Source organism: Barbatula barbatula (genome assembly GCF_947034865.1).
Source record: "Barbatula barbatula genome assembly, chromosome: 2".
Classification (NCBI taxonomy): domain Eukaryota; kingdom Metazoa; phylum Chordata; class Actinopteri; order Cypriniformes; family Nemacheilidae; genus Barbatula; species Barbatula barbatula.
This window is the reverse complement of record NC_136767.1, coordinates 1,831,114-1,857,188: the sequence shown is the minus strand read 5'-3', so window position 1 is coordinate 1,857,188 and position 26,075 is coordinate 1,831,114. Positions and strand designations below refer to the sequence as shown.

Here is a 26,075-nt window from a genome sequence, read left to right as displayed (position 1 = left end):
TGCAACTAAATTATATTAAACAATGAAATGGATGGTTGAAATCCCTCACATAGAGATATAATAAAACACTAAGTAATGTTTACTTGTTAGATATAATTCTTGGCAGATGCACAGAAAATTCTGGATGCAGCGTATGAGAACTGGTGTGCTCATGTGAGGTACACAAAACTATCAAATGACCTCCTGTTTAAAATGACCTGTCAGCTTAGTTAATGCATTTGTTTAAAATGTCAATAACCACTGCTCCTTTTTAAATGTTATTTGTAAACCATCCAACAACATATCAATGTTAATGCCTGTCTCTGTGTCAAAGATTTCTAAACATTAGCTTTAGTGCAACATTACATTGGCCAGGGTTCAGTGCCCCCATGCAATAGGGAATGAGATTACTGTTGTGTTTCAGAGGTTATTTAGTGTCCGAAGGTAAATATTTAACACTAAATGTCCTTGCATTTTTTTTAAACTTTACCTCTTTTTTTCTTTCAGGGACCTCCAGGGCCTCCTGGCAAGCCAGGATTACTTGGGAAAAGAGGGCCCAGGGTAAGCCTGTTAGAATCTTTCACTTATTTTGTCATGTCGGTGTTTCTTAGCCTTGATCTAGAGGATCTTCAGTATGCGTGTTTCGACTTCAGTCCAGTAACTTGGATCATTCTGATATTTTTCTGTATGTTACGTTTAAAGGATATTTGGTTGTCCAAGTTGTACATGAAATACATTATACATTATGGGCATGCTACCTTTTTAAGTTACTCCCCACATTGGCAGAGCAGTTTCCGAATGTCTTTTTTTTCTCCCTTTCAATATTTTATCATTTCATACAAACACCTAGTTTGCAATAAGGAGTAAGATAAAGTGAGTCAGACAATGGGATTGCCGTATCAGTTGGTCTGTGATTCAAAGAGACTTCCTCGAGTGAACGTCTGTAGAGGTTTTGTGTACAAGATACCTGCCGTGGCCTAAGAGACTGCCCTTTGGTGAGGCCACTGAGGGCTGGACTGTGGGAACCCAATCTGTTCGACTGAAGAAAGCAGTCTTTGTTTGTGGTCATCTTATTAAAGGCATTTAAAGCCCCACTGACTTCTACAGATCTACACAAATGCGTGGATCCTGCACCATAGGTCAAGAAGTACAGAAGACTATGATATTGGCTGAATAGCTTTTCCATAAGAAGTCTTAATTTGTGCATTATATGTTTGCAGTTTGAGTATATTACAATCATTGTTGATACAGTATCGGAAGCTCACTGAGGTTCACTATACACAGTTATAATACACAGCAGCGATCATTCAGACCCTCAGATGTTTTTAAAGTTTCATGTAGGGGTTAAAGTTATGGGTTATTGTCATTATAAATTAAAATGAACACAATAATTGCTGTGGTTTCTTGTAAGATGTAAGAATTTGTTCTGATAATTTCATTTAGACATTCAGATTTACTTAGTTCTTTAATAATATCGAGACCTTTTTGTCTATTGGTTGTTAAAGGGACAGTTCACCCCAAAAATTTGTTATCATATACTCACCTTTGAGTTGACCAAATCTGTATACATTTCTTTGTTCTGGTGAACACAGAGAAAGATATCTGGAGATGCAGATATTTGTCACCATTGACTACCATTACGGTGGCCTGGAAGTGCAAAACAATAAATCGCGAAACAAAAAAAAACTAAAGTGAAAAATCCAAAATAAAAAGAACAAATCTTAAAACAAAATAGCAAATCATAAAACACAACAACAATTCGGGAAACAAAATAACAAGTCAGAAACCACAACGACAAGTCAGAAAGCAAAACGAGTCAGAAAATACAACGACAAATCAGTAAAACTGGGAAGTGTAGGTATTTGGTTTTGAATGGGATAGCTACTCCTGATTGGACGAAACTCCTGTCAATCAAGATATCCAGGACGCTCAATGTTACTATGAGGAAGGACATGCATATACAGAACATATTCATTGATTTTCGTTCAAAGCGTTTTTAGCGTGCTTGCTCTGTGCTTATGCGACACGAAGGCTCTGCTCATGCATGCCGTGTGAAACAGTAGCGCACCGTGACATGAAACTACTTTAAATGCAGGATGAGCTTGTTTTATTGTTTTGTTTTGCACTTTCCGGCCACCACACCATAGTAGGGAAAATTACAGCACCTGACCGATCAGTTCTGACTTCTATCTCTTTTCTACTCTTTCTATAGAAAAAAAACATTTTATACTGTGGTAGGTTATATGGGACCAGTTCTATTGCTCTTATTCTTTTGTTGTACTTGTGTTGTTCCAATTGTTTCCATTGATTAACTAATTTGTAATTTAGCTTTGGATAAAAGCATCTGCTTTATGATTAAATGTCAATGTTTTAGTATTTTATTATGTACAACTAATAACAGTCAAGTTCACTACAGCAGATTTACTGGGTCACTTTAGCCTTTGGACTCATGTTTTCATTTCATCTGGACTGTCAGTTACTAATTGACTAATTACTTATTTGTAATTAAGCTGACACGCTTATCCAAATAAATTTCTAGTAAATGTATTACTGGAAAAATCCTTTTAGAACAACTTATGGGTAAAGTACCTCAGAGATATGAGTCACCAGGGAAATGGGGAATGAACTGCCTCATTGAGTTTTTTATTGAGTGTTTGGTTTTTGCGGAAGCAGCGAGTGGTGGGGTGATAGAGTTTTGTCTGGTGTGATGTTGATGAAGTGTCAGGGGGTCAAGCCAGCTCACCACGTCGGCTTGCTCGGGGGTACAAAAGTGATAGTTAAGAAAACATGCCTCAGTGCGATTTTCTAGTTCAATGTCTAGCTTAGCTCTCAAGTCAAGAGAATAAAACTGTAGTTGAGATGTTTTTTGTTATAGTGCTTTGTTTTTTTGCCAATGGTTGGATGTTTTGGCTATTAATTGTTTTAAAACAAAAAGAAAAAAAATCTTCTGAACAACAAATTGTAATCCGAATCCATGTGTGTCTCGTTTGACAATACGCTTTCGGGTCACAAGTCCTAGTTATCTGATGTGATTCATGGCCTCATAAATGACACACACAAGCTCTCGAAGTATCAGCAGAGAAAAATTTCCTCAGCTCAGACCGACTGTTTACATGCTAACTTCCCTTTAAACATGTTTCGTCTTCGTAGGAAGGCCAAACCAGGCAAAGATATTCCCTTAAGGTTCCCTTAAGAGGCCTCCTTTCAGACAGGTCAGGGAACCCTGCTATAAGTCAGCTGTTCTCAAATATATGAGGCGGAATGTGACGGCCCACCACACATGTCTGCCCACACGGGTGCCGAGCACAAAGTGAGGCAGAGAGATTAACCAATATGTAACTTAATATGGGTTCTCGAGATCTTCCTCCCACAATTTCCTCTGATCTCTAATCTCCGCCACATGTGTAGAACCTGAGCAAACATTATAAACGAGGTGGAAATCTGTACACAAGCTTCTTGTAAGCATCTCCATATGGCCTGTTTGGGTGAAGGTCAGAGAATAAGAACCCCTCTCATGGCCGACCCCTAATGGATCACATAAAGGAAACTGCAACTCGCCAAGTAGGATTAGCGCTTTGTTTTGGAATCTCCTACAGGTGGTCAGCTAGTGGATAAGACAGGCAAACATATTGCTCATCGTGAAGCGTGGGGTGGCCCCCGAAATTCCGCCTATTTGAAATGTGGCTTGTGCAGTTTGTTGTTTAAAATCACTTCCATTTTGTCTGCTTGGCTAACAGAGCGTGTAAATCAGCCTCTAGGGAGTTTTTCTGCGTTCTTTCTTCACTCAAGCCCCTTGTTACCGCTGGAAAAGTGAGCTAATGAAGAAAATCACATCCATATGCTATATGCCAAAAGCGTATGCCAGAAGTACCTTTTAAAACACAATGTGTTCTTGTTAAGTTGAGGGTGATTTTCTGACTACATGCTTTGGACATGCTGGATTACTTATGGTGCTTATTGTGAGAGCCAAAATAAAACGAAATATAATTGGTATTCAAACATTTCTCTTTCCTAAATTGTTGGACTAAACTGCAGCCTTCAGATTATGACCAGAGCCCGTATGTATAAAGCCACCCAGAGTAAAATTTTACTCTCAAGTGTGTCAAAATTCGAAGAATGATGTAATTTTACTCTTATTCTTACACTTAAGTGTTATGATCTAGTCTTTCTCCTTTTCCTGTGCTTCCCTCTCCTGATCACACTCGGTATTTTACACACACACCTACTTAACGCACGCACTCACCACACACTCTCCTCCAGCTGTCTCTTGTTTCCCCCTGCCTTCCGCCTGATTTCGCGCACCTGTACTCTCTTCCCGGTAATTACACTGGCTACTTCTTTCCTCTCTTTTCTCTATCTCTTTGTCAGATCGTTCGTTGTTCTCCAGTGAAAGGAGTTACTCTGCCCTAGCTCTCCTGTCACCCCGGGTATTGTGGTGTCGCAGACATTGCTATTTATGCTATTTGTTCTAACCTGTATTCCCTGTGTCTGATCAGTGCTACGGCTGTTTTTGCCATTGCCGCTTCGGGGTTCCGCTGACCACCCGCTGCGTCATCTCCCTATGGACTAAGTTACCAGTGGTTCTTTCTTTCCCCCATCTACGGACGCTGTTCCGGTTTCTTTCAGTTGATTATCCGCGGGAGGATTTCTGTTTTGTCTGCCACTGCGGGAGATTCCCTTGTTTTCCCATTAAAGACTTTATTGACTGTGATTCGCTTTTGGGTTTTCTCTATCCATATAACAGTACGATCTGACCATGATGAACCCAGCGAACGAGAATCCTTACCAGGTTGCGATGGAACATCAGGGAGCTCTGCTAGGCAAGCATGAAGAGGAGCTGACAGCCACGAGACGTGCCGTAGAGTCCCTGGCAGAGCAGATGTCCGAACTTTCCACGCAGTTTCTTCGCCTGCGTCACGAGTCGTCCTCCACTCCCAGGCCGATCGATTCTCCAGAGCCACGGATTAATAATCCACCGTGCTATTCGGGTGAGCCCACTCAATGCCGCTCGTTTTTGACACAGTGTGAGGTCATTTTTTCTCTTCAACCCTCTACCTACGCTAGGGACCGTGCCCGAGTCGCCTATGTGATCTCACTTCTCGCCGGACGGGCTCGTCAGTGGGGGGCGGCCAACTGGGAGGCGGAGGCGGACTTCATGTCCCAGTTTTCCCGGTTCAAGGAGGAGATGATTCGCGTATTTGACCGCTCTGCGCACGGCTTGGAGGCCTCTCGCTTACTCTCATCTCTTCGCCAGGGAGGGAGCTCTGTTGCCGATTTTTCTATTGAGTTCCGCACCTTAGCAACCACTTGCGGCTGGAATGAGCCTGCGCTGGTAGCGCGTTTCCTAGAGGGACTCAACGCGGACGTGAAGGATGAGATTCTGGCCAGGGAGATTCCTAGCCGTCTTGACCCACTCATTGATCTCGCCAGCCGCATAGAGAAGCGCTTTGATCTGCGCCGGCGAGTCAGGAACTCCGAGGCTGCGCAGTATTCTCCACCCCGCTCCTCGTCATCATCCTTCGATCGCTCAGCCTCAGTCGCCAATGCTGCCCCCGAACCCATGCAGCTGGGGGCCTTACGCATTTCTGCCAAGGAACGAGAACGGAGGATGAGTAACCGTTTGTGTCTTTATTGTGGCTCCGATAAGCATTTCGTCTCAACGTGTCCGTTAAAAGCCAACGCTCGCCGGTTGTAGGAGGAAAACTGGTGAGCACTACTTCTCTGGTCCCTCCGCTTAAGTCCTGTACTACCATTCCGGTTCACCTGCACTGGTCGGGTTCTACTGTTTCTACCAGTGCTATGATTGACTCTGGGGCCGAAGGGAATTTCATCGACGAGGCATGGGCTCTCGAACAGGGTATTCCCCTTATCGATCTTAGGGAGGCCACTCCCCTTTTTGCCCTAGATGGTAGTCCCCTTCCCAATGTGTGCCGAGAGACTATTCCCCTTTCCCTCACAGTCTCTGGGAATCACCGTGAGACCATTTCCTTTTTAATTTTTCATTCCCCTTTTACCCCCATTGTTTTAGGTTTTCCCTGGTTAGTTCAGCACAATCCCCAGATAAACTGGCTTAAGGGCACAATCTTATCATGGAACCTGTCGTGTCATGTAAAGTGTTTAGTTTCTGCCATTCCCCCTGTCTCCTCTGTCTCTGTGTTTCAGGAGGAGCCTGGTGATTTGACCGGAGTTCCGGAGTTGTATCACGATCTGCGGGCGGTTTTCAGTCGTTCCCGGGCCACTTCGCTTCCTCCTCACCGTCCTTATGATTGCAGTATCGACCTTTTACCTGGTGCTGTGCCACCCCGTGGGAGGCTTTTCTCCTTGTCTATTCCGGAGCGAGAGGCTCTCGAGAATTACCTCTCCGAAGCCCTCGAGGCTGGCACGATTGTTCCCTCCTCCTCTCCTGCTGGGGCAGGCTTCTTCTTTGTGAAAAAGAAGGATGGATCTCTGCGTCCCTGTATCGATTATAGGGGGCTTAATGACATAACTGTCAAGAATCGTTATCCTTTGCCACTTATGTCATCGGCCTTCGAGATCTTACAGGGAGCAAGGTTTTTCACAAAGCTAGACCTGCGTAACGCCTACCATTTGGTACGCATAAAGGAGGGGGACGAGTGGAAGACCGCCTTCAATACGCCCCTCGGGCATTTCGAATACCGGGTCCTTCCTTTTGGGCTTGTGAACGCTCCCGCTGTTTTTCAGGCTCTCGTAAACGACGTTCTGCGCGATATGCTCAACATATTTGTTTTTGTTTACTTAGACGACATTCTGATTTTTTCACCCTCTCTCCAGGTGCACATTCAGCATGTGCGACGCGTTCTCCAGCGTCTTTTGGAGAATCGTCTCTTCGTTAAAGCGGAGAAATGTTCGTTTCATGCGCATTCGGTAACCTTTCTCGGGTCCGTTATCTCGGCGGAGGGGATTAGTATGGATCCCGCTAAGGTCCAAACGGTCACTAACTGGCCCGTGCCTGACTCTCGCACGGCTCTCCAGCGTTTTCTTGGCTTTGCGAATTTTTATCGCCGGTTTATTCGAGGGTTTGGTCAGGTAGCCGCTCCGTTAACCGCTCTTACCTCGCCCAAGTCTTGTTTCGTTTGGTCCGACTCCGCTCAGAGGGCTTTTGACATTCTTAAGTCGCGTTTTACTACGGCGCCCATCTTAGCAACTCCCGACAGTTCAAGGCAATTCATTGTCGAGGTCGATGCCTCAGAGGTGGGCGTTGGGGCTATTCTTTCCCAGCGCTCAGCCTCTGATGGCAAGGTTCACCCATGCGCTTACTTCTCGCACCGTCTCTCACCCCCCGAGCGCAACTACGATGTCGGCGACCGTGAATTGCTCGCCGTCCGTCTGGCTTTAGGAGAGTGGCGGCACTGGTTGGAAGGTGCGTCAGTTCCGTTTATTGTTTGGACCGACCACCGTAACCTTGAGTACATTCGTTCCGCCAAGCGTCTGAACGCGCGACAGGCTCGGTGGGCGCTATTCTTTGCTCGGTTCGAATTTACCATTTCCTTTCGACCGGGGTCTAAGAATGTTAAGCCCGACGCGCTTTCCCGTCTCTTTGATTCTTCGGCGATCCCCCCGACCCAGGAGGCTATAATACCCCCTGCACGCGTGGTTGGGGCGACTGTTTGGGGAATAGAGAGGCTGGTAAGACGCGCGCTCGCTCATTCCATCATTCCACGATGCTGCCCTAAGAATTTGCTTTTTGTTCCAGTATCCGCTCGTCGAGCCGTCCTCCAGTGGGGACACTCCTCCAAGTTGGCAGCCCATCCCGGCGTTAGGGGCACCCTCGCCTCGGTTCGCCAGCGCTTCTGGTGGCCCTCTCGCGAGAGGGACATTCGTCGCTTTATCGCCGCCTGCGCCGTTTGCGCCCAAACCAAGTCTGGTCATACCTCCCCGGCTGGCCTTCTTAGACCTCTGCCCGTTCCGTCACGTCCCTGGTCACACATAGCTCTTGATTTTATAACGGGTCTGCCATCGTCGGCCGGCAATACAGTTATATTGACGGTCGTCGATCGCTTCTCTAAGGCGGCACATTTCATTCCGCTTTCGAAACTCCCTTCCGCCAAGGAGACGGCTCAGATAATGGTGGATCACGTCTTCAAACTACATGGTCTCCCCTCGGATGCAGTTTCTGACAGGGGTCCCCAATTCGCCTCCCAGTTTTGGAGGGAGTTTTGCCGTCTTATCGGTGCCTCTGCCAGTCTCTCGTCCGGGTTTCACCCTCAGACCAATGGTCAGGCCGAACGCGCTAATCAGAGTGTCGGTCGCATACTGCGCAGCCTCGCTTTTCGGAATCCCGCGTCTTGGTCCGAGCAGCTTCCCTGGGCGGAATACGCCCACAATTCCCTTCCCTCCTCGGCCACTGGTCTCTCTCCCTTTCAATGCTGCCTTGGGTACCAACCACCCCTTTTTACCGCTCAAGATTCGGACTCGACCGTTCCGTCTGTTCAGGCGTTTATCCGACGTTGCAAGCGTACCTGGAGTAGGGTGAGATCAGCGCTTAGCCGCTCAAGGACGCAGATGTGCGTCACCGCTAATAGGCGTCGCGTTAAGAGCCCCCGCTACCGTTGTGGCCAAAAGGTGTGGCTTTCCACCCAGAATCTCCCCCTTCAGTCCGTTTCACGAAAGTTAGCCCCTCGTTTTATCGGTCCCTTTCGTGTCACCAAGGTCGTCAGTCCTGTCTCAGTCAAACTAAGATTGCCCCTTACTCTTCGTCGCGTCCATCCCGTCTTTCACGTCTCCTGCGTCAAGCCCGTAGTATCCGCCCCTCCGCGTCCGTCTCACCCCCCTGTCTTGGTCGAGGGCGCCCCTGTCTACAGGGTTCGCAAGCTACTGGACGTTCGCCGTCGAGGTCGCGGTTGCCAGTATTTGGTGGACTGGGAGGGGTATGGTCCTGAGGAGAGAAGTTGGGTTCCTTCTCGGGACGTCCTGGACCGCTCGCTTGTCGATGATTTCCTCCGCTCTCGCCAGTCCTCCTCCTCGGGAGCGCCGGGTGGCGCTCGTTGAGGGGGGAGTCTGTTATGATCTAGTCTTTCTCCTTTTCCTGTGCTTCCCTCTCCTGATCACACTCGGTATTTTACACACACACCTACTTAACGCACGCACTCACCACACACTCTCCTCCAGCTGTCTCTTGTTTCCCCCTGCCTTCCGCCTGATTTCGCGCACCTGTACTCTCTTCCCGGTAATTACACTGGCTACTTCTTTCCTCTCTTTTCTCTATCTCTTTGTCAGATCGTTCGTTGTTCTCCAGTGAAAGGAGTTACTCTGCCCTAGCTCTCCTGTCACCCCGGGTATTGTGGTGTCGCAGACATTGCTATTTATGCTATTTGTTCTAACCTGTATTCCCTGTGTCTGATCAGTGCTACGGCTGTTTTTGCCATTGCCGCTTCGGGGTTCCGCTGACCACCCGCTGCGTCATCTCCCTATGGACTAAGTTACCAGTGGTTCTTTCTTTCCCCCATCTACGGACGCTGTTCCGGTTTCTTTCAGTTGATTATCCGCGGGAGGATTTCTGTTTTGTCTGCCACTGCGGGAGATTCCCTTGTTTTCCCATTAAAGACTTTATTGACTGTGATTCGCTTTTGGGTTTTCTCTATCCATATAACACTTAAGAATAAGAGTGATTCATAAAGGTTCATAAGTGTTAAGACTAGGTCTCAGCTCGTAAATTATTTTGTTCAAATGACATACAGTAATGACAGTGAGTTAATAAAATAATATACAAAAATTCTTTAAAAGGATTTGCAGCTTTGGTCTTTTCTTTATATACGTGGTAAAATCGCCAGTGTTAAAAGAGGTCAAATTAACACTCGCAGTGTATATATAATCCACGCTCAAAGTATTTTTGCACATAATGCCAAATACAATTTTGAAACCGCAATTTTTATCTTTTGAACCTCTGTTGCCATAATATTGAACGTTACTTTACATATTTATCATCATATGGGTTGAAGTCAACCAATGTTACATTTCTCACAAAATCATACAGCCCAAATTATCAATCACTGTTAAATCAGGGGAAGGTAGGCAAAACAATGTTTTGTAAATACGCGTTCTGTAGAGCAGTTTGTCCATTAAGGGCTACTGAAGAAACAACATGGCGAAATGTGACCCGTGGTGTATGTAAATAGAAATAGCTCATTCTAAGGTAATAAAAACATAACGCTTAACGCTATCTTTATACAGCTCTGAAGACAAAGCTATGTATATTATATTGCATTTCAGTCAATAGATCAAATAATTGAAATTACACACAATTACATCCAAATGTACATTGGATGCTGGTTTCCTAATTCACTTAACCTGCAAGATTTCCTTGACTAACCAACTTCACGATTGGCCATTGTCACTACGATCAATGTTGTATACAAACAGCATAGCAGCATTAACCATCTTGTACAACTATGGACACAACTATGGTGGTCTTTCTAGTATATTTTCATCTTTATGTCTCAATAAATTTCCAATACGTCTGGGAATAGCAGCTATTAAACAGTTTTAAGGTCATGTGCTTGTAAAACAGTCCGGTGCTTTAGTAATCATTTCTCAGACTGTTTATATAGTACTCTACAATATATACAGTTTTAATATTTACCTCTTTCCATTCTGGCCATTTTGGTCTCGGAAAAACAATAATGTGGGTCAAGGCTTGTATCCTGGCTTAAGTGTCCTGCAGTGAAACAGCTAATTTAAATGAGCCTGTGTTGTCTTGTAGGGTCCTCCTGGTCCACATGGAAAACCAGGACTTCCAGGCCCTTCCGGACCCCAGGTATGTACCATTAAATCCAGTCCTGTGCATTTGTGGATGCTAGTGTTTTGCATTTTATGAGCAAGCGGCACCTTTCCACCTTCTTAAACTGCAATTCATCTACTGGTCGCTAGAGAGTGACTCCAAAAGAGAGCATATCATTGAGCTCCATGTTAAAATGGGCAACTTTATAGCAGAAAACAAGTTTACAGCCCGGACCAAAAACTTTTTCATCTATATAGCAAATTTTACCCTTCATGACAACAGTGAGGAGGGTGAATTCTTTGTTTAACTTACATTAAGCCTTAAAATTCAGAAAATTAGGTGTGTGGCCACTTGAGTGACAAGTGGTTTCAGCAACCAGGCGCCTCAGCTCCAACCATGTCCCACCTCTTTGCCCATTTTCGATTATCCGGAAGTGTCGCGCTGCTAAAATGGTGATGGCCGGCTCCTCCCACTTTGAGCTTCAAAACAGCTCCTCAAAAACCTACAGTGACGTCATGGACACTACGTCCATATTTTATACAGTCTATAGTTATGACCAATTATAAATTAAATTCATCTGCATAATATATTTAATCTAAGTGAATTTGACATATTTGTAAAAGCTGTCTAAATAACAATGCAAATGTAAATTACAAAGCAAATGATGATATACATTAGAATGTTTCGGCGTACTGTACCGTAAGAAAGCTCTGCACATAAAATGCAAATCTGGAACGTATTAGTGAGTTTGCCCATCCAAAGAAATCAATACACGCATGCAGAATGAGCTTTGTGAACCCTGTGACATGCTGCAAATAAAAATGATCTCTATTCATGCACATAGAGACTATAGAGAGTTTATTTCTGTGATTTCAGAGGTAGGTACAGTGCATAGAATAAATAGAAATTCACAGCAACATGGCTTATTTGGTACCCGAGTGAACATAACTCTTCTGTTTGTATTTGCTTGGTGTTAATAAGAAGAGCAACAATAGAAGCTGAATTGTGCTTAATATTGGCGGTAAGAAGCAGATGAAGTGACAAGTTTGATGAGGTCATCGATCCATTTTTCCCATTTCCAGAACGCTTTTCTGTATGATCACATCTGGCTGTTTGTGTCATTTTAAAACCAGACGAGCAGAACAAAGATATTTCTTAAGCATATTGAGTTAAGTCCAAGTCTAAATTCTCTACTCATTTTAGGTGCCAAATGGAACAAAGATGATTGCGAGAGAGACTCGCAGCGTTCACAGTTTCAGTGTGTGTTTATTGTGGGATTCCTAGCGGCTAAAACGATGATCTGTTCATTTTCAGGGATATAAATCATCCATGGAGTCAAAAGTGAGATTAAGATTAGATAGAATACAATCTTTTGTCGATTGAATTTAGATATGCTTTAATTGTAGTCCGAAAACAAGTTAAATAAGCAGTTTTGCGCTGTTCACCATTTTATTAGAATGATACGTATTAATTTGTGTATATTATATATAATGTGGCAGTAATGACTTATAGTTTGCTATACTGTATATTCTGAACACAGCAAATTACTGTATTCCATGCCTAGGGATACTCAGATTGATTTGCATGGGCCGATAAACACATTCTTTGACTTGATATCTTTGTTTTTAATAAATGCATCTGACAAACGCTTGTATTCAAAGCACCTTACAGTGCATCAGTCTGTACATTCCTTGAGAATTGAAACCATCACTTCTCCGTCGCCGGCTCTATGCTTTACCAGTTAAGCCATATTTGTATCGCGACCGCCTCATCCCATTGCCTGAAAAGGCAGAAGTATGTAGGGAGTGAACCCGTGTCACTGCAGACTCGTACTGTAAACTTGTTCTCGAAAGTGAACATGGCACTCTCTTTTGAAAATAACAATGCTTGGCTTTTAAAGCTTCCATTAATCTCAGCCATATAAACTATATTAAAACATTCAGAGAGGATGCCTGTTACTATCAGAATACCTCCTCAGTGCTTTCCAGTTTGTCTTGTGTTTTGTGTGTAATTCAGTATTTAAATTAGTCACAAATTTGCAATGACGTCACTGTAGGTCATCTTAGAGTTTTTCTAAAAGTCGTTAATAAGGAGCATGCATCTGTTTAACATTCATTAACGCTTCATATAATATAAACAACCACTGCAACGGTTTGCATTTTTATGTGAGTAGGAGTTTGGATGTTATGTGTAGAAATGTTCTGTGCTCTCAGTTTCATGTGTGTCTATGTTATAGGGAAAAAAGGGAGACCCGGGAATTTCACCGGGCAGACCGCCAAGTGGAATAAAAGTGGGTCACCATTTCTTTTATCACATGTGGATTATTTGCCATTACATTCTTGAATATCTTGCTATTTTTAAGATGTAATCTGTAACTAAAAAAATACATTTGCTAGCAAGAACATAAACAATTGGCTCATATTACCCTGATTCACAACTGTATGCTCATAAAAATATTCAAGTTGAGTTGCATGAAGCAATTTTATGGTAAATTTAACTTTTAGCTTCTACTGAAGTAAAGATAAGTACATAAGAAACCTACGGGTTTTATATTTCAAACATAAATGGCCATAGAGACAAATAATATCGATTGCTGCATTAAAGGTCCAGTGTGTGAATTTTAGCTGCATCTTGTGGTGAGGTTGGGAATTGCTACGAACGGCTCACCCTTTTCTTTCGAAGCACTAACGTGGTTGACACAGGACAATCTGTATTTTCTACTTTCCTTACTTCTAGGGAGACCCTGGAATATTAGGACAACCTGGACTCATTGGTCAAGCTGGTCGGAAGGTAAGATGCCGTTTTTTTTATTTATTCCTCAACAATTGGGGACCAGCATGAGAGCATCACCTCAAAGAAGGCTTGGAGTTGTTTGGCATACTTAATGCATAACCCTAACACATTTACTAGTGTGAAAACAGTCACAGTGTTTTTCCAGCAACATTATTTCTGGATGTGCTGAAAGATGAAGTAATCTGTCAATATATCCTCACATTCAATTTCCATCCTTTCCACATGAGGGTACAAAACATACAGCAAATGGGAAACAGGTTTTTGTGTCAAGCCTCATAAGGTTGTGTGAAATCCCCTTGGAAATGGTTCTTTAAGAAGAAGACCTTACAGACGGTTCAAGCGATCTGCTTGCTGAATTTACTTCTTGCTTTTCTGGAGTACAGCCAGATGCTCAACGCTTTTGTGGAGTACATGACCTCATTTTACTTCCATTCCAAAAGAAGGCCTTGGAAGACAACTGTCTTGTGAAAATAGTGCGTTTACCTCCTTGTAGTAAATGCTTTTTATTTAAAAAACCCAAACAGATTGTAGGTAAAATGAGGCAAATGGGTATCAAATCAAACGAACCAGCAGTGTAGACTTCATGTCTTATTTCTAGTAAACACACAGTATACAAAGACTGCAAAATTGAGAGGGCTGTTATGGTTATGCCAGGACATTTTAAAACAGAGCGTCCCCATGCTTACACATTCCGCCTGGCCAAAGACCTTCATACTCGCTTACACTTTTTCTAGATGGAAGAATTTGCTGTTAAGCTTCTTTGGGAATTTCACAGAGGTGGAGCGACATTTTCAATTGGATTGGCATATTCAAGTTAAGGGTTAGTTCGCCCAGGAATGAAAATTCTGTCATCAGTCACCATCTTGTCATTTTAAACTTGTATGACTTACTTTCTTCAGAAAAAGTTTGGTAGCAGTAAATCGTTGGTACCTTACAAGGGCTTGTAAAAGATACTAAATCAAGAGACAGACTTGCGTACGGCAGAATGAATATAGCGAAAACTTTGTTATGTGAAAATGTCTCCCCCATTCTTGGGCCCCAACCGCCCCTGGGCCGGTGCCCATAATGCCCATTGGATAATCCGGCCCTGATTGACTTGCATAGGATTTCTGTCCATGTGATGGAAGTGAATTGGTACCGCGTTGCTCGGTTACCAATATTCTTTAAAATATACTTTTTTTCTCTTTAAGGTCATTGAGTATTGAATGCAGTCATACAGCACAGAGTCTCGTTTAAATGCCCAATATTACATCAGCAGTTCTGCGTGTATTTAACAATGAATCAGTATATGGTTAAGACTGTTTGTTTGAAAGCCTGTATCAGAAATGACTCCCCGAAACATTGTAAAGCGATGGAATTACCTGGCGTCTTCTGCACGTCCATGTGTTTCCAATCTCACGGCCACAGATGGAAAACAATATTAAAGGCTGGTGGAAAAATAGTTGCAGACGCTACATTTGCTAAATTACCGTTGGCAGCCAACCAGAAGGTTATTCCATCCGTGGGCCGTGGCCAGAGACAAAACCTTGTAACCAAGAAGACAAAACGCACTCGGATGTATTATAACGGGACTTGATGTAAGAAGCGGTGACACATTGGGGCAGGTAACCATCGGTTTGGTCTGAATGATGCTTCTAATTACAGCATGTCTTTCACGCTCATGATCGATGGGACAGCAGATGTGAACTCTGGCACGGTAGATGGTGTGCTGTAATAGGACGAACATACTGTAACCGCCACCTCACTGAAGTTCACCATTGGCAATAAACACACGCCATATGTGTCACTTGGTCATTGAAATAATTTTATAGGCACATAGTGATAGTAATTCAGGCCATAACTATAAAAATATACATCAAAGCTTCGCTGTCTTAGCATGAGCCACCGCGTGCCATGTATTTGTTAGTACTAAACTGATTTCTGTAAAACTGACCCCACATCAGTCAGTAAGAGCTCAAGATTCCTTTTCTGTGAGTCATATTCCCACACTCGGCCGCTCTGCACTCAGTTGCCTTTGCTGAAGTTCACAGACATGGTTGTGAGGACAGATTGTGACCCAGTTTTCGGGTTCGAGCAAAACATTAAAGCCACATTTACGCTAGATATCCACATTCGTCTCAGGCGATCCGATCGCAAGTGGTCAGTCGAGATTTGTTATCGCTTGCAGCTGGCGTTTGCTCAAATGCATCTCCAAAAATGACTCAATGTTTTCAATGTTTTATGAATTCATGACTATGTCAATTACTTACTGTAAACGTAACATTTCGTCTCCCAACATGCCCTGACTCACAAAGGCAAGCTTATAATAATGGTTTCCTGGGAAATGTCAGTTTAACATCGTTTTACTTCAATCCACCTTAACTTAAGTATGTAAAGTAACATTAAATCTTATGGTTTAAACACAGAAGTTACGGACTGCAGCTATAACTGTAATTGATCTTCACAATGTTTATAAATTCGTTGTTTCCACATGAGCTGTGTCTAGACTACAAAATATCATTTTTATTTTGGGAATGGACTTTTTTGACTTGGTCCCGTAGGCAGCCACCCTTCACCAGCTGACCATTTCATGCCACATGTTTGAGCAATAGAAGTAATTTAGTCGAACATCAGTAAACCCATTTCATCGCCACATCTGTTAGCCATCCTGATATCAGCCTCGTTGATGTTCTCCTTTGTAATAACATAATTATGTTAAGCTTCGTTTTCTGCTAATCCCTGTCACGAATGTACAGAATGAGAGCAAAAAACGGCCAAAAAAATTGTAAGAGCAGCCTTTACTCAGCCAGATGGAGGTGAATGGACCTTTGGCACTGGGTGCGAAATGAAACCAGAACAGGCTGTGCTTTTTGGAACACGAAGCGTCCATTCATAGTCACCTGGAATGAGTGTGAAAATCCATTTCAGCAACATTTTCTTGAAGTGACACTGAAGTGTCAAAAGACGTTTAGGGCAAATGGATAAACTGTAATTTAAGAAAAACATAATGAAGGTGTGCTCGTCTTACCGGAATTGTACAGCTGGAGGAATTATGGAAGTAGTTATCTTGGACCAAATGTCCATCCCTGAAATGTTTTAAAAGATAATATGTGTATTACCTTTAAGTCTAAATTGTGCCGGCTGACATCTCATTTCTTGGCTTCTTTTGTGGAGTAGTATTCAGATCATCACTGAACAAACGAAGAATTAATTTCACAGTGTTGAGGAAGTTTATTACTTCATTGGTTTTGTATTTAGACTGTGTTCTGCTTAACCATACAGTCTAGTGGACTTTGTTCAGACTGGCCAAAAAATCTGAATTTTTGGCATATGCACTTATAAAAACCAAAAAGCCATAAAATCAGATCTTTACAAACTTAATCCAAACCACATCCGTTTATGGTTTGAAATCTGATAAATGGCAAACCTTTCAGTCCAAACAGTCAAGACCGTATTTCAGGTTTTTCATTTTCATCATTTGGGACACAGTGTGTCAGGCACAATGCACAATATTATCTACTCTTTCTTTGTATAGTAAACTATAGCTGCGTCCAAAATCGCATCTTGTGACATACGTAGTGATTTAAATAAAGGTCGACCATTAAAACAGGACATTCTATATAGTATGAGTGGTATTAATACATTTTTGACTGCATCCACCATGTTTAATTTTGTCTTGTGACCCATATGCTCTTTGACCTATGATATATTAAACAACAACCTGTACGTAAACATGATTTAGTCTTGAGAAATGAATTTTATCGGCGCTTACATTTAAAAATGGACATCCGCCTTAAATTTATCCACTATTTTAGTTTTATTTACTTTTGAAATTTGACCATTGCTCAGCTCTGGTGGCATCGTGCGATAGAGAGGTGTCCATCCAGTGCAAACTCTCAAATCTCGGCGGAAGCAGCAGACCATCCGTGTATTTCTCATCGACTGTTTTTTGCATTCTGAGGTTTCGGACATGCTATGCGTGACTCATTTTCATCCACAATATAGTATGGATGTGCCCATTACTACAATGTGAAATGTAAATAGGTGAACATGTCCATGAATGTGTAAAACACTTATGTCGCGCTTATGTCACCAAGTTTTGTTCCATGAATCACAGTAAACAATCTCCAGTGTTTATACGGAGCGCTTCTTTCAAGTGATTGAAATGAAATCACAGAATAGAAAGCATATTTACGAGACATACATACGTGTATAGGCTTTCTTTGAACTTTCTTTATGCTTGCACATCTGGGATTAATGTTTGCTTTGTTTATTCATGGCATAAGCACCAATGGCAACACATGCTTTTTTTCATGCTGATTAAAACTGGACCTCTTTTCTTTATTTCATGCTGTACACATGGGACTTCCCTCCCCTTATGTAATATATTTCCATATATTTGGTGAGAGGAAGGGCATTGTTCATTGTCCTCAGTAGCGGAGCACTCAGTTCCAGCGTGGAGATCACAAACCTGTGTGTATTTAACCTGTCTTTGATCTCATCTCTCATGCCAGTAGAGACCATAGTGATTTGTTTTCTGTGGCCGTTTTCTGGGTTTTGTAAAGAAATAATTTTTGCAGCCAAAAAATAACTGAAAACTATAGATGGAATATTTGCTTGGCAGAGAAGCTGTACTTTAAGCTTAACTTCAGAATAGGTTTGCATTACAAAACAAAGTACCAAAAACCAAGTATTTTAATGAAATATAACACAACTTTTAAGCAAATTATCAAAAAATGATGTTCCTTAGATGCTGTTTTTAATAACACACTTAATTCACTTCTAGCAGCAGTCATTCTGCCAGGGAATCAGTGTTACATCATGGGTGTACTTAAAATTACCCACTTGGTTGAAAGCGATTGGAAAGTTGCTCATAAAGCTAAAGTAAGTTCTGAGAACAAGTCTGCTGTTACTTATTTCCAGATGCCATTTTGATTTTCTAATTCAAATTCTAAATGTTTAATGCAGGTTTTCTGGTTATACGCGCAGTTTCTGCCGATCTCGTATTAATCTTGAGTACCTATAGAGTAGTATTGCATACTTCGTATATTCAAAGAGTATTTAGTTTCATCACATTTATAAAAGAGAGATACAGCTGTACGATTATTTCCAAAAACAGATGACCAATCCAGGGGGGAATCACAAACACACAATACATCATCGCATTATCCCTGCTTAACTGTTGATTTCACTATAAGTTTGTGTCGTTTACATTATGCACATATGCAGCGATTGCCAAAAGAATCACACACAGACATATTGTATAACTTAGTTTCACTTACCGCGTGCACGGTTCATGTCCGGCATTCTTTAGCGCTGGGACCGCTCCATCTATCAGTTTCAAACGATCTGCAAATCCAGCATTATATCCACCCTTTATATAACATCCATCACTGAAATGAATCGTAAACAAACAAGCACATCTTAACTTCTCTCACTATCGCAAGAGTAACGAGCTGCCACTACAGGCCCACAGAGCAGCAAATCTTGAGGCAGCGCAGCCAATCTTGATGGTAGGCAAGCCATACTATCGCTCGTCGGTTGACGTGTGTTTCTTTCGCCTTGCCGTGGGCAGCTTTTCCGGGAGAAATTCCCAATAAGGGACTAAGAAAGTTGTTAGAAAACGGGTTTCCATGTTCGGAAAAAACTTTCCAAAACCTATACGAAAATTGTGGGAGTGTATCGAGCCCATAAATACTACGTAATACGTCCAACTCGTTTTTTGACAAGTTGACCATGTTGAGCATGAGAAGCCAGCACGTTTAACACCGTAAAGAAGTCAGAATGCACGAAACAGCGTTAAATCACCCATTTAAGTGTCAAAATACTTTTATGCTACTGTAAACATAAATAATGTTCCTATTAAGTCTATGGCAGCTGGTTTATTTAGCGGTACGTGAAGGTATGACAACACATGGTCTCAATAAAGACTTCATGTGCTGTCTTTCCCTCACGCATGTGCTTGCTTGCAAAATAAATAATGGTCACATAATTTTGTTTATAAGGACGGAAAAAATCTGTCTCAGTCATTTACATTCATACATTTGGCAGACGCTTTTATCCAAATCGACTTTCAGTGTGTTCTAGGTGTATTTTTGATCATTTTGTGTGTTTCCTGGAAATTGAACCCATGACCTTGATGTTGCAAACCCAGATGCGCTAAAGATATCTGAATCATGTTACATACTCGTACTCAAGACGTACATTTCATTTGAAGAGTAACAGCTGGCTGCAAGAATGCCCTTAGGTTGTTGTTATACTGTAAAGGACATTAGTAATGTTTCTTGAACATGAATGTGAGTTTCATAAATCTGGTTGGTAATAAATAAAGATCCTTATTATTTACACACCCGTATTTCTTCTGCAGAACAGAAGATATTTGAAAGAACACTGGTAAATAAACAACACTGGCTCCCATTGACTTTCGTTGTAGAGACACAAAACCACTATCACCTATACATTCTTATAGGGCAAATGATCATGATGGCCAAATCTTTTGATAGTAATACATTGTGTTAGTGATGGTTGGGAAGTGCTGATGGTTTTCTTGCAGGAGGGCAGATGAAATCTGCTGATGTACAGTTTGGAATCATCTTCTATACTTATGTCTGTTTTACTCTTGTAATTGATCTCATTAAAAACACATCGAATGCTCTGAAGTATGCCTCGAATGCATTTTATCACATTGAAGAACGATGACATTGATTTTGTAATGACAACTTGCAGTAAGCCTGTAATCATTTAATACTGCAGCTTCTGCCAGAAATTGTTAAGATCTTTTAAAGTGACTGAAGTTGCAGAGCATGTTTGCTTTTTATCTGGGAAACTCCCCAGGATGTGATAAAGCACATGTTTGAGGATTTACACCCCACCGGCATGTTACCCTTACCTCCTATACTTCAACACGACTACAAACGGGAGTTTACAACCTTTCATTACACACTATCTCTCTCTTTCCTTCTGCATAGGGACAAAAAGGCCACCCTGGTCCGCCTGGCCACCCAGGAGATCAAGTGAGTTCACTCCATTAAATTAATAGGATATGCACATTACATAAAAAGACATAAAAAATATTCAAATGCCTGTTCAAACTCACTTCTCTAAAATCTGTATGTTGAGAAGAATATTGGTTTACCTGTATCGTGTAAATTTGTGATAATGTGTCAAATACATTGGTGAGATTTATATCATTTGAGCATTCATCCATCACATTAGAAGCATCAATGGAAGAAAGCTTTTTGTTAAAAATGGCCTCAAAACTAAATTTCTCACTCCATAAAAACACGCAGCACGTTCTCACCTATCAGCACATCATTGGCGTTCTGGATAAAGAGCACATTTCAATTTCACATTTAGATGTGTTGAGTTATAATGTGTAGTATAACAATCGTATAACGAATTCCTCATTGTCTCCGTTTCGCTATATTGTGCCGGGCCACACAGCGTCTCTCCATTTGTCATATTGACAAAAATGGCAGTACATGAAAAAGACAGAACCTAATTGCAGACAGGCCGGAGGATAACATGTTGTTCTAATAGACAGGCCTTTTACTCCCCTCTCTCTTTCCGTTGAGCTTTCATCTTTCTTTTCTATAAAAACAGTTTCCAATGCAAATCATTTTTTTATTGTAATGGATTCTTTCCTTCTTTATTCATTACCCACAGGGAGAAAGAGGACCTGATGGAAGCCAGGGTGCCAAAGGTTATCCTGGCAGGCAGGTGCAGTAAATCTTCTGTTGTGCTGCTGGCATCACGGATACATTTATAATGTGATAATTTCATAAGAAAATATGGGGCTAAAAGGATCAAGACTTGTGTTGGAGACTGAAAGAGTTTGCCAAAATGACCACCTCTGTTTTAGACTCTTTGTTAGGATTTATGACTATAAAATGAAGAACATAATGGATATTGTGTCCATAAAAATAACCTTTTCATTGGGTGCCAAAGCCGTAAATGATATTCAGTTGTTGGAAAAGTCATTTGGAAAGCAGTTACTGGAAAGAAGTTACAAGTTAGCTTCTAATCATGTCTTACAGTATATATACAGTGTAAGTTTATGAGGTGTATTTCATAATACCGACTAAAATACAGCCGTGGAAAAAAATGAAAAGACCTTTTCAAAATAATTGACTATTTAGGTAAAATGGTCATTTGTGACCCTGAACCTTAAGTAGCACGGGGATATTAGAAGCAATAGCCAAAAATACATTGTGTGGGTCAAAATTGTCGATTTTTCTTTTAAGCCAAAAATCATTAGGATATTAAGTAAAGGTTACATTCCATAAAATTTCCTATATTTAATATATTAAAACGTTATTTTTGTGAGTGGATGCAGCAAAATCGCTAACAAAAATGGCCGGAAACATGCCTACAAAAATCGCTTACTGCTGCCAGCTCTTTTGGAATTATCACTCATGTTTAGTATCCATATAAAGCTTAACATTAGCTAAGCTTCTCCACAGTTTTGAAATGATGTATAATTCTATAAAACTTATGACTGGATTCGTGGTCCAGGGTCACATTTTTGTTTGATAATTTGATCACAATTTGTTGTATATTGTATTGTATTCTTTGCGGAGGTCCGAAGTTAAATTTGAGCAAGATAGCGTTTGTTTATGTTGTTGCCGCTGAAATATGCGTCTATTAAACATTTCATGAAGAACACTGGCAAAACCTCTGAATATCTCTGATTTACATTCAAATGGATATTCATCCCATTTTTTGAGCGAATTTGCAAACGTGACACGAATAACATAAAATTGTAGCTATTTTGCCCTGCAATTCTCTGTTTTGTCTTTTTAAACAAGCTGCTATTTTTCAATACATGGACACAAAATTATTATCTTAATATTACGTTTGTATGTTTGCAGGGTTTGCCAGGACATATAGGAAACGTGGGACCGAACGGAGTACAGGTAAGAGACACGGTTCACAGACTCGCAATACATTTATTGTGGGAATCGTGTTTCATGTATCTATTACCATCCGAATGCTTTGTGTTGTGTTATTTTATTGTTCATATTCTTGGCATTTAATGGTAGATTATGTTTGGAAAGGTGAATGAGCTTTTTTGTTCCCCGTTTATAATTGGGGAAGCTTGTTTTCCAGTTTGGTTTTATAGGACATTTGAGAGGCACCAGAAAAGGAAATAGTTGATGGTAGTTGCTTTCTTTATAAAACCTCAGAAGATCAGCCCTGGAAGTACCGTCAACTGGATTTTACATTATAATTCCACCCTTTAGCTCTTGTAAAGTATATGCCAGCTATGTACACTACATCCTTTTTTCCCTCTTGTTAAGGCATTCTCCTCGGTGCCAGTGTGAATTCTAATGTACACAATAAACATTTCATTCTTTTTGTAGTTTTAATTGTTTGCATGCATTTCGTCTATGCTTTTATCCAAATGAGAGCATTTTTGTTTAATATTTTGTTATATTAGAACATAATAGGTTGCATCATCTCACCATGTTCACATATTTTTGTTCTCTCCATGATTTCATTCTATGTTCAACCGTGTCATCCAAGCCCTAGCCATCCTGCTGAATGCCAGTGTGATCCCTGCTGTGAGGGTATGTGCCCTTGGACTACATCGTGGAAGCCAGCACCATGCAGTCCATGGGCATATACACTTGCTTCAAGGCCTAGATCTTCACAGTGCGACCAGTGTCCTCACAAGACCTTTTCGGCTAAATATAATGGCTATTTGGACCATAAATTCTAAATCATGTCTGTTTGTCCCTACACCTCCGTTTTAGGGCTTCATTGGAATGTCGGGCGTCTTCGGTCTCCCCGGTCCTGATGGAGAAAGAGTGAGTTTTCCTGTTGTTTCTGTTCGTGTGGATAAGAATATCTGTTTAGTCATGATAGAGGCTTAGTTTTGGTTTTAGTTTCCCCTTGGAGAAAATGGTAAAGGATAAGAACTTTATAATGGTGGCTTGTGAATCCAAAACACTTCCTTTGAACGGGAAGCCTGGTGAAAAGGGCCACACTCCTCTAAAACCACAGAGATCCCCCTTCAAAACGGTAGTTAGTCTTAGTTCTCACAATATTTGCTCAGTAACCTTGCGCCGGAGAATTCCGGCCTGCGGTGCCGTGTGGAAATAGGACTACAAGCCCCTGGGAGCTGGAATACGGCCCGTTGTGGATTAGCCAGATCGTGTCACCTTTTTTCAGAGTCATAAGTGAACCTTTTGTGTCCAGATGAATGGAGAAGAAAGACCTTTCAACATCTACTGTGATTGTTTGATAATGCATTTGTTGTTCTCTCGTTTCTGTCTCTTGTACCTCGCTCTCCCTCTCTCTGCTGTCTCCTGTTAGGGTTTACCTGGCGTTCCTGGGAAGAAGGGCAAGATGGGTAGGCCGGTAAAGTTTTCTCTCACCATCCTCTCCAGACATCCTTCTGTGAATGATTTCTGTAACCCATTCACGCTGTTCAGAATGTAAATGTTTGAGAGTAGTTTGCTTTGAGTTTATTGCCCCTGCTATCTGAAGTCATAAAGCTTAAAGCAGCCGAATGGGATTCAAACACCACTTTGGCTCTGCTTTCCTGGCAAGCTGACAGTATGTGCGCGTGTACAGAAGGTTACACAAAGCATTGCTATAAAAGATCCAGACGATATGATTGTTAAAATCCGTCATATGATACAGTCTGTAGAACTTGGTTGTGTTTTTTATTTTATTTTGTTTTGAATGGGGAAAAATATTAAATGTATTAAAATACAGGCTGGACCGGGGGGAATTTATATTCTTGTTGGGCAATTTAGCACACGTAGGCATCTATAGATGTATACGCTCTCAGTTTCTCCTTACTATACACGCTTGGTTTCTCTGTCTGGTAGGTGTAGATGTCAGGGCAATTAACTGGAGGTAATCCGTCCATCCACTGAGTAAGCCCAATCTGGCTCTGTCCGTTAAAGTCACATTTTTCAAATAGCATTCGCGGTACTGGACAGTGAGTGATCTTACGTAGTCAGATAAAAGAGGATTTCATCCAGTCATTGTTCAAAAACAATCCAACAAAACGTGATAGCTTGCGGTAGTGAACCGGTCAAGAGAATCTTTTTGCCTCCAGCTAAGCTCCGCAAACATAAAAGCGTTACAATGTTTACAAACAAGAAAGGCCTCTAGTAGGGCATTCATTCCCCTTTATTATTTAAATGTATTTTTCCTTTACGTATGTATTATCATTTTCAGACAAAACAACATTATATTATACACTATTACCTACCATCATTTCACTTTGATATACGTATGATTAGAACTATAGCAGTTGTGTTTGTTCTGGTGTTGCACAACACAATTGCCAAAGAGAAACAGAACTCGGAAACATTATCATGAGTCATAAATCCACTTATATTCTCCGTTTTCATTGTTCCTAACAAACTTGCCTGGCAACAGGAATAGCTATCGATTTTCGTTCCGTGGAAAGAGGGTAAAGGGTACCAAATCACCCTCACTTATACATATTATATACTCATTTTTTGTACCCAAAATCAATCTCTATTTACCACATGACCTTGGCGCTGTGCGTCTACGTATGTTCTTAAGAATGTGAGAAAAACTCAAGAAAAACTTGAGTAGACTTAAGAAACTCTACAACCAGCAATTACGTAAATGTATCTCCAAATCACGAAACATGGTGCCAAGCACAGATTCATCTGTTTTTCTATCTCTGCAAAGACAGCATATGGACATATACATTCACCGTGTACTGCCTCCTGCCTCATGTTAGAGGATAAATAAAGAATTATGTGTTGACTTTGGCCCTCGGACAAGCACACGTTTAACAGACAGCGGAGCGTGATGTCATAGCTCTTGTCTTCTTATATAATGTAACAGTAGACCGAGGAGAAACAGCTCCGTCAGCGGATCCCTGGCGGCTCTCCTCTGGCTGCTGGCAGTGTGAGGAAACACTCAGGGATGGAATTTCCTGATGGCGATGAGAACCGAGCATGTTCCACTCACCATTACGCTCTGTCGTATGGCATTTTACAAAACACAATACTGTGTGTCGAGCCAATTCTGACTGATTTTGTTGACTTTGTTTTATTTTTCATTTATGGATGAGTCTTTTGTATAGCTTTTTAATCACTAAAATACTATGGTCCATTCAGTAGCAGCACAAATGCAAATTCCTGGAAAGAGTTGACCGTAGGCTGTCCTGTTAAAGGGACAACCTGTATGACTTTCTTGCTTCTGTAGAACACAAAAGAAGATATTTTGAAGAACGTTGGTAACCAAAACAACATTGGACCCCATTGACTTCCATTGTATGAACACAAAACTACTAACACATTTTTCAAAGTAGCTTTTTTGTGCTCCACAGAAGAAATGTTTAGTTTGGGATACAAAATATAAGTGTCAAAAATACGCCCGTCTTTCAATTTCCCACTTTTCAAATGGTACTGTATATGCCATAAATTTAAATCTAAATTATCCATGTTTTACTCTGCTAAGCTTCTGTCTCCCACATTTGTGCTCAGGGCTTTCCGGGTGATTTTGGAGAACGAGGACCACCGGGACCCGACGGAAACCCAGTAAGTTGAGCTTCAACCATTTGGCCCTTTGTTTTTTAAGATCATTATAG

The 26,075-nt window shown here is 41.5% G+C and overlaps 1 protein-coding gene across 2 annotated transcripts in view; it reads left to right on the top strand.

The window, feature by feature from the left end:
- Positions 1-26,075, top strand: part of col27a1b (collagen, type XXVII, alpha 1b) — a 62,650-nt gene that overhangs the window by 10,331 nt on the left and 26,244 nt on the right. For both annotated transcript variants that reach the window (XM_079477268.1, XM_079477267.1), the window contains exons 4-13: positions 487-540; positions 10,700-10,753; positions 12,954-13,007; positions 13,454-13,507; positions 20,458-20,502; positions 21,155-21,208; positions 22,360-22,404; positions 23,245-23,298; positions 23,807-23,851; positions 25,972-26,025. In XM_079477268.1, coding sequence (XP_079333394.1) covers positions 487-540; positions 10,700-10,753; positions 12,954-13,007; positions 13,454-13,507; positions 20,458-20,502; positions 21,155-21,208; positions 22,360-22,404; positions 23,245-23,298; positions 23,807-23,851; positions 25,972-26,025 — 513 coding nt within the window. The remainder of the gene's footprint in view (positions 1-486; positions 541-10,699; positions 10,754-12,953; positions 13,008-13,453; positions 13,508-20,457; positions 20,503-21,154; positions 21,209-22,359; positions 22,405-23,244; positions 23,299-23,806; positions 23,852-25,971; positions 26,026-26,075) is intronic.